This window comes from Tupaia chinensis, unplaced genomic scaffold (assembly GCF_000334495.1).
Source record: "Tupaia chinensis unplaced genomic scaffold, TupChi_1.0 Scaffold000100_1, whole genome shotgun sequence".
NCBI lineage: Eukaryota > Metazoa > Chordata > Mammalia > Scandentia > Tupaiidae > Tupaia > Tupaia belangeri.
Window position 1 is genome coordinate 2,123,076 of NW_006159564.1, and position 9,944 is coordinate 2,133,019.

A 9,944-nucleotide genomic window follows, 5' to 3' on the forward strand; every position below is an offset into this window, starting at 1 on the left:
ATGGCAATGAAATCTTCTTATACATTTTCAAAGGTATAAACACATACATGCCAGGAATAGCACTTCATTTGTTTTTATATCAATAGATGTTCCCATAGTAACAAATTCAACTTACAAATTCTTCTTTTAGTCCAATATAGTCTATTGACAAGTTTAATATTACATTGGCCAGTTTCACTTCTGCTAATGCCAACTGAAAAGCTTGCTAGTGCTAGAGAAAGTATACTGCGCAACCCAGTGATTTTCCAAGTCAGAATGCCAGAAAGGTGCCAAATTCAATATCTCAACATTCTTACCTCTAAAATAATCATTTTAATCAAATCTGCTTTAAAAAAAAACTCACTTCTATAATAGAGTAAAATCTTACTAACAGTTGGAAGCAAGGAAGGGAGAGGGAAAGAAAGTAATAAGCAGACATTTCTAATTAATCACTTTTTTACATCTTGTTATCACACATTAACATTCCAATGTCTCCTCAGACTGTTAATTAATGTTTTACAGTTATCGCTATTCAAAAAAGTGAGGTGTTGATGTAAGAGCAAATGGAACCTCCAAATGCAAATAGAAACGCTGCACATAAATGAACAAATGAGCCCAGTTAGTCGGGGCTTGTCATCCTTAAAGGGGCTGTCACATCCAAGCTCTAGCCACTTTCTGACACAAAGAATATGAATTTAATCATATCAGGTCTTCCTGGTGTTCCAAAGAAGCTAGAAATCTGCATTTCCAAAAAAAAAAAAATCCTAATTTTTCAATATTGGATTTTTTTAGAAGAATTATTTTATTTTATTTTATTCTTTTTTTTAATTTGACCACAGAGAGAAAGTGAGAAAGCAAGTTGCCAAGTCCAGGAATCAAACTATAGTCAGGCATTTGGGAGTCCAGTGCCTTAACCACCACACTCCCTGCCAGTCCAAATATTGGATATATTTTTTTGGGGGGGAGAGAGGTCCAAAACTGCATGTCTGTAGTTGGATCTAGCCAACTAGTTTCCAGTTTGCAATCTCTACCTTATACAGAAATTTCTGTCTTTATGCAGTAACTACAATGTCATCAAAGATCTCGTATGAAAAAAAAAAAAGAAAGAAAAGATCTACTTGTATGGTTAGGGAACCTCAGGGTATATGCCATTAGAAAGGGCAGAGACTAGTGGGGCTACCACCACTCTCTGGCCCTCACCCTGGATGGACCTCCAAGACAGCATCTGCACTACCTTATTTGTTGAGAAGTCTGTCTACTACTAGCAGACTGGAAAGTTCTTGTATGCGAAGCCACACCCTATTCATCTTAGTTTTCCCAGTACAAAATAAACATATTTGAATGAATGAATAAGTGAATGAATAAGTAAACATCAAATCAATATACTCTTTGATGTCATTCCTCCTCCTTTGTTTTCTAAGGGGAAAGATTATTTCCAGCGACTCTATGTTTCAAAATTGAGTTGCTCTATTCAGTTGCTCTGAATATGAGGTTGTTGGCAAAGTCAGGATATATTTGTTCTATAGAAAAATGCATCATGACTTCTCTGACAACCCAACAGAAGAAATGGTTGCACAGACCAATGGTTAAATTATTTTGCAGTAGGATTTTTAAATTTCCACTGTTAGATTAATGCCAAGACACAAGTATTTCAAACAGCTGATATGAGACAGAAAAGAAGTCTTAAGAAGGAGTAGGAAATGTAGTTGAGAAATGAGTTCCCCAGTTGGATGCATCTATGTGATAAAAGAATCCTGCACTGACTGTAGACAGGTTAAGTGTCTAGTGTGGCTGTGGTGGTCGTAGTCATCATTGTTTAAATGCACTTGAGGAGGCCACTTTCTTTTCTGCTGGATGCCTCCCTAACTGTGAAGTTGCAAGTGCAAGTATGGAAGGAAAGTAGGAATTCCTGGTGGAACTGGGTGATAAGAATAAAAAGAAAGTTCATTCCATGTTTCTGTGCAAATGGGAATGTTTTTAGTTCAGATTAAAAAGAGGCCCCATTTAGAGTTCTTATCATTTGTCAGCTAGCCAGTATCTTCACTCTGCCTTCCCTCCATTTAATATGCACTTTGTTCTATATGCTTTGTAATCTAAAGTCTTTCTTTAAATAGGAAAGTTTTCCAAAAATTTCATAGAATAAAAAAGCATATTGTGAAAAAACTACACATGGGTTTCAAATATTTTCCACCGAAATATACTCGTACTTCAATTTCATTTTCCTATGAACTCTTGGAAGTCCTCACATCTAACCTTGAAAAAAAAAAATTCATACTCTGGACCTATGTATATGTGTTTAAGCCTTGGCTATAAAAACTATTTCTGGTTAACTCTCAGAAAATAGTTCAGTGGGCACTTACAGCTTAATTATTACCAAACAAGTAAGAACCATAAGTTTTCTACAATGTGTAGAGTTTGGCAATGCAGAGGCTTGCCACTGAGGAAGGCTTAAATTTTCTGAACCAGCACTGGGTACCCAGGAGCTGACAGCTTTGAGTAAAGTTCCAGGGATGATGCAAGAGAATATCTGAAATAGGAACAACTTAGAAAATTAATGATGCCAAAGTAAGCAGGTGTGGATACGAAAGAGAGAAGCTTGCTAGCTTGGTTTGAGGCATAAAATACAGAAACATTCTTACCAGAAGAGACGGTGGCGTTGCCTGAAGACTTACACTTTGTGTGTTCCAAACTAGCTCCTCAGTCTGGGAAAGCAAAACTCCTTTCACTGAGGAAAGAATGATATTAGAGAACATTTTAGTTGAGATATTATCATATCTAAGGTGTTACAATAACTAAATACCAAGCTCTTCCTCTTTGTAGTTTGGATTTTGTAGAATAAATGGGGTTGACTTGCTTAGAAAATGTTTGCTACTTTATTCAGATATTTTACTTATATTAGAATAATCTGTCTGAATTATAAGAATGTAACATAAAATAAAGATTCTTCCCATTATTGCATTTAGGACATCCCTATAGTTTATTTTCCTTTCCTTTCTCAAGCCATTATTTAATTCCTTTCAAGATTCCTAGGAAGCCATTATTTTTTAATTGATTTGTTTTTTTCATTTTAAAAAAGTTGAACTGAAATGTCAACTTTCTTGGTTGGTATTAGAATGGCATGAAAATCTGCAAAATGATTTTCCCTTTTGGAAGAAAGTGTCCTTGAAAAACAGACTAGGGCACTCGATATATACTGAATGTCTGCACTCTGGCAGACACTGAAAGACTGAAAGGTGCAAAAGCATGGAGAGCAACTGTGGATACCAGAGACAGTGTGGGAGGAGGGTGGGGGATGGCAGAGGATGACAGGGAGGAAATCAAGGGGAAAAAGAAAGAAGCAGAACATTTAAGGGAAACAAAAATGGGAAAATATCTGTTGATAATAATGGGTATGGAAATACCTTTGACTAGACTAATATAGTGTATTTGTGCTGGAAAAATTCATTTTGCATGTTATAATTGTACACAGTGATTGAATGTAAAATAAAAAGAAAGTTAATAAAAAGAAAAATGGACTAGGGCACCAACAATCATTACTGCTATAACAATATTAAAGAATAAAAAAGGGAACGGATTGTATGATTTAATTCAATGAAGATGTGTTGTATCCTTGCTAGTTGCCATAAACTTTTGAAAGTCAAGGTATAAGCATTAATAAAGCCAAGCTTGTCTTCTGGAAGCATTTCCTTTATCAAATAGAAAAACACGAATTATTAAATGATATGCACAGGAACACAACAAAGAAGCAAATGTATTTGCCTAGAGGGGAGAGGCAATCAAAATCTGGAAGGAAAAGGGATGGGGAGGTTACCAGGAGGATAATCTGGTATATGTAATAAAAAATAGAAGCAGCTTCTGCACTCATTTATTCCCACTGACCTGACAAGGAGGGACTAGCCAGAAACTGTATTTGGTTTAAGTATTTTCCAAAACTCTTTTTAACTGTGTAAATGTACCCGATATCTTGTCTTCTATTGAAAACTATCTGCATGAAACCAAGGATGGTCATATCTTTTAAGATGAGATTAAATTACCTAGAAAGTTGTAGCCATTCAGAACTTTGAACTCAGAAGTTAGCATGACAATAGAAATAGATCTTAGGGGGGAAATTCTGATTATTTGGACCATACATCTAATGAAAGGCCAAGGCATGTAAGTGAACAGGACACCACGTCTCTGAGAGTTAAGATGCCGCACACTAGTAGGTCAGGCTCTTAGCAAGTGTTAGTCGTGTCACCTGCTAGCCTTTAAATCCAGAGTGGTCACCCTCTCCTTGATAATCCTAGATCCACCTGTTCACACTGGACGAGAGCTACATCTCCACAGCTATTTAAACTCAGACTCAGTATTGGATTCTCTAGGATTCTGCCCAGAACTCATTATCATTTTTTCTTCAGCCAAATCTTCCATTAACTTTCCAGAGTCGTTCCTTGTCTTCTGCTCTCTGACTTTAAAGCCTTGACCAGCTGACTTGTCCGGGGAGAGTTTCTGTCTTGGTTGCCAGGGTAGCACTGTAGCCAGTTTCAATTCATATTTCTGAGTACTACTTTCCTTTTCCTCATACTTTGCTCCTATGTCTCTAAATCATTTTTAAATGCAATGCCGTGTCAAGTCTGTGCCCAGTCTTTCTCTAGTCTATGACCTTTTGTCTACAAATATTCCAGAGAACCCTGACTAATCTACCCAAAATAGCTGCACGGCTAAAGCTCCATTCAGATTAGGATGGATCCTGTCTTGTACAAACTAGGGAATATTTAAAAGCACCTATATTCAGGGAAACTCGTTTTCACCAGAGCATACTGGAAAAGAAACAACATTAGTTTATTTTATTGTATAATGTTAATATAAGGACTCCATGACGGATATCAAACTCACCATTGATCAGCTGAAGGGAATCAGGATCTGGATTCAATGATGAGTTCCCCAGCAAAAAACTCTGGTACAGTGTCTCAGCAATATAATCTCTGAAGTTACTAATTGTATAAACAGCAGTGGGTTTATCATCCAATTCCACAAGGCCATGGTTTTCCACCTTGTTGGAGTGAAGGCTAATTAGGTCCCAGGTGGTATTGCTGATGGCCTCACCACTGAAGGTAACTGCATAGTGAACATCTATGCCACTATGGATAAAAAGAGGACAGATTAGGTCCAGCTAAGGAAGCACAGGGACAGGAGCTCTGAACCCATGGAGGATAAACATTAGACCAAGTGTCTTAAAAAGCATGGATTCATCGCCCAGGCTCTGAGCACCTTTTGCTATTCCCTCTTCATTGCTAGCGGATGGACAGGTAAAGAGTTCCAACAAGTCTTAGAGGTAACTCTGCAGAGTCATCCAAGCATCTTCTTCCCCCTTATTTCCTCTTTCTCGACACTTCTCTCTCTTTAAGATCTTTCTAACTCTTCCCAACAATAGGAAATCCTCTCATATCCCTTTATTATTGTTTCTGAGTGAATTATATATTAAAACATGTCTCAGTGATTTTCTTTTTAAAAAGATCATGCTAAAATAGTCTATAAAATGCCAGTTATTTGAGTCTTTCAGATGTACTTTTCTTTCAGAGTCCAAACAATTTACAGTCTATAACAGTCAAGATTGCTACAATTGCTAAAAGCTATTATATGACACAGTACATAATATTATATTATAGAAGCTATTGTAATAAAATATATAATTTTATTCTTGGCCTGGTAGGAAAGATTATTCCAAAGCATATGAGCTTATTACTCTCCTGGGCATCATTCAGAGAACTTCAAAAAGTTCTTGGAAAGATAGAATTAAAGTACGAGTTTATTTTGCTGCAAAAAAAAAAAATGTGAAATCCATGCATGCAGTTTTTTCATAATATAGTATTTTCCATGAACATTGTATAGATTTCTTGTATTGTCTTTATCTTTCCCAATTAACTATATCAATTAGTTCTTCAAATGTTCTAGAAAGTAGTCCTCATTTTATTGCTGACTCTCTCAATAATGAATTAAATAAAACTTTATCAGATAATAACAAATAGATTTAGAGAATTAGAGTTTTTTCATCATCCAACTTTATGACAAACAAAAGAAAAGCTTCTTGAAATAAAGGACAGACAGTAAATAAGTAGGAGTCAATGTGTTACCTGAGAGTTTCTTAAACTGTCATTTGGAGAAATAACATCAGAAAATAAAATTTCGAAGATAATAAGATTAGAGGATACAGAAGCATAGAAAATGGTTATGGACATTAGAGACAGTGTGGAAAAGGGGTGGGAGATGGAGGAGTGAGAGGAAAGGAATCGAGGGAAAAAAATAGGGAGGCAAGACATTTGAAGGACACAGAACTGAAATATTATTTATGATAATGTGTATGATATCTTCAACTGGACTGGTGGTAAGTGTTCATATTGGGTAAATTCATTTTACAAGCTGTAGTGAGATACAGGATTGAATGTATAAAATAAAGTAATAATAAAAAAAGAATATTCCTTCTAGACTCTAACTCAGCTTTCTCTAACAACTAAAATCTAGCATTTTGTAAATGTTTGTAATGTACAGTCATCCTACATGCTTATATGCCTTATCTCATTTTTTTAAATAACTTGAGAGAAAATGGAAGAATATGAAAGATTTACAGCTGAGTGAAGCAAGTCAGGCTGTGAAAGAGAGACATTATATATCTGTATTTAATTTATACTGAATGTGTGCACTCTATGGCAAAAACTAAAAGATTAGAGATACAAAAGAGGAGAAAACACCTCCCCAGAGACCAGCTACTCAAGATAGACACAATGGAAGCAATCTGCCACATTCAGACATTAATGGCAAAATTACTCCTAAATCAAAGCATAAAAATAAGTTAAATGTGTCTTCTTCTGAATTTACTTGAATATTCTCACATATTCCTTGATTATAGCCATCATTTTTTTTAATTGTTTACAGTGACTGCCTTTTGGTCTCTCCTTGAGGTTGGTACCTGGCATTGGGAGACATCTAGTGCCCACTAAATAAACAGAAATCTATACTTGTCTAAATATAAGAAGGAAAACTGCAGCCTAATCAAGGTATGTACAAATCTAAAGGAAACATCATCATATCAAGTAAGATATCATGAAGTCGAGGGGGAAAAAATTAGTTGATTGATTTTTGTTACTATTTAGTGGAAAACTTTTGACCAGTGCATTGGGGCTTCCTTGAAAAACTGATCCCTAGGTTGGGCATGGCTACAACAAGCTGGCATAGATATTGGCAATCAAGATCATACAGTTTTCTTTTACCGATTTCAAATTTGCAAAGGGAACTTTTTATTATAACTCTCTACAGATTTTCCTATGGAGAGAAAAAGAGCTAGCCAGACAATACAACAGGTTTGTGGTAGATGTATTTCTCATTTTAAATGTATCTGTGAGCACCCTAGATAACTCAAGGTCTTTTGTGTTTTAGTTTCCCATACCAGAACTGGTTGGTCTAGGCCTGGTCTAGACTGCAGGTGCAGATCACACCCTTGGATGCCCAGGACACTATGAAGATGACACTCTCCCTTGTCATATAAGCAGTCAAGCCTCTGTGAAGTTCCTGTCCCACTCTGAATAACTTCAATATTGTTTTTCTCCCAGACCTGATAAGCTGCTTCTTCTGACAAGGTGATTTATGGCTCTTAGAGTGGTAGCTTTGCATTTTGGCACCCTGCTCTAAGTGATAAAATCATCTGCTAGTCATCTAGAACTTTCTTCAATCTCTTAAGCAGTTAAGGGCTCTTAATTTTGCACATTAGAATATGTTTATTCCTAGGTAATTTATTTCTTTGCAAAGAAATACAATATGCTAAAATAACCAAGTGATGGTTCCAAGGTGGACGAAAACAGTAAGAAGGACACTTACTGGTCAGAGCCCAGCCCTGGCTCTTCAGGAGCCTATCATTCTGATGCACTGGTAGGCCACAGCCACCAAGCACTGCTGTCTCTACATCTTCACCCATAATTTCTTTCTTTTATGTCTGTAATTACTTCCTGTCCTATATGCCTTCCACATACACACATCCTTCTTCTCTCAGCCATTTCTTTTTTGTCTTAGCTCAGATGTCACCCCCCCCCAGAAGAAACCTCTTTCTAATGCTAAAGATATGCTTGGTGTTTATGTTCTCTCTCTACCACCAACTACACGGGCACAAGTATTATTCAGCACTGTGTGCAAGAATCTATCACAATGCTGGCTCATGGTAGTACAATACATACTTTTGAAAATAACAGAGGAAAATGATTGATTTTGTTTACTAATGCAGGTAAATAAGAAGAATTTGTGCTACTTAAATGATAGTATGTGATCCTCCTGATTTAATCTAAGCATTTTCAGACTTTAAATAGAAGAACCATTTTTCACCCTAAAGTGGTGAAATTCATAAATGCATGTTCTGAGTAATCATTTCAGAACTATTGTTTCATGGCCACAGCCCAACTCTGTGAGGATATGCATGCTCTTCTCAAGTTCAATGAGATGCACTGTACCTACGTCTCCAGAAAGGTGGGCTTCCCCTTGGGGTTTTGTACAACCTATTAAACTTACTTCCAGTGTTAATATGACCCTAAAACACAAAACAGTAATAAGGGGAAGAAAAGGCTATGTCAGCTAACACAAGTTGGTTCCTGAGCTATATAGAAAATGAGACAAGGAGAGTGAAGCCACATGCCTTCCATGACTTTCACACAGTATGAGGAGAAGATCAAGAGAGACGTTTCTGACTCAAAAAATCTACACAAATCACGCAATCTGGGTTATATTAATGCCTTTACTCTTTACTGGCAAAAATTTATTTGATTTTCAGTGTTTTACTGGACATCTAAAAGTAAGTTCTATTATAATCTACTTTGTTTAGTGAAGATAAACTCATTAAAGAAGATAAAATGCCGGGAACCAGCAGTTAGCGTAATGGCTATGTCGCTGGATTCCCACGTAGTTGACTGCGGTTCGCGTCCCGGACCCGGTGGCTTAGAATTCACGCCGGGTGCGTGTGCGTGCATGCCCAAGATCCCGAGAGGAGAATGGAGGAGAAGGGATTGTGGTGTGACCATCCCCCTTGGGGGGTGATTTCTCGCTTTCTGTCTCTATGTCTCTCTCGGTCTGGCGAGCGCACGCGCCCTATAGCGAAAACCTCTCAAAAAAAAAAAAATGCCTCCAACAGGTGCTATCATATGTTACTATGTCTTTATCTTGGCAAGAAAACTCTAATAAACACTTGAGATACTAGAAAACCATCTACTCTCAGGGTCAAGAACTTCACTGTGACACAGAACACACTGAGTTCTGGCATGGTAAATGGAATGTCTAGATGTGTCAGGAGGAGGGACAGAATAATAGACAGCTGAGAGGCCACAGAAGTACAGAAGAATACACACTGGTAGACAAAACAGTATCTGACTGAGAAAAGCTGTGCCGACTCTCCACACTCAGCACCTCCAAGTTCACAACCACCACTGTATCACCATCCTTCGCCTTCTGAACTGGACTGAAACAACTGGTACACAGAGGAGAGGCTCTGCATCCAACATGTGTTTCCAGAGACACAGTCATAGGGAGGTGAAGTTCACCCTTATTCTCTCACCTCAAATGCCCTGACTAACTATCTGACGTGTAACTTAAAAAAGAAAATATAATGGTCGCACATCTCAAGATCAATGAAAATAAGGATATTTAGAGAATCTCAGATGTCCTTCTATGATACCTCGTCTAGGAAGAGGTGTGCACTTTCAAAGCCTGAAGGTGAATTTATGATCATGTACACCAGATAACTACATCATTAATTCACTTTAAATAGGTCCTACTAACTAACCTAATTGAGTGCATTTTGAAAGAAGTACAGGGAAGCCGCGTGGGGCGCCCGGCGGAAGCCGCGCGGGGCGCGGGAGCTCATGCCCCCGGAGCAGCGGCGCCCGCCAACGAAAGAAGGCCCCCGCAGAAGCAGCAGCCACGGCGCCCGCCCATGGAAGACAGCCCAAGGG

General features: G+C 37.7%; 1 protein-coding gene across 1 annotated transcript in view; it reads right to left on the reverse strand.

The window, feature by feature from the left end:
* IMPG2 (interphotoreceptor matrix proteoglycan 2) overlaps positions 1-9,944 on the reverse strand; it is a 128,443-nt gene that overhangs the window by 40,571 nt on the left and 77,928 nt on the right. Inside the window, exons 10-11 of the mRNA XM_027769966.1 lie at positions 4,855-5,099; positions 2,619-2,704 (exon numbers count right to left, since the gene is read on the reverse strand). Of these exons, the coding sequence (XP_027625767.1) occupies positions 2,619-2,704; positions 4,855-5,099 (331 nt within the window). The remainder of the gene's footprint in view (positions 1-2,618; positions 2,705-4,854; positions 5,100-9,944) is intronic.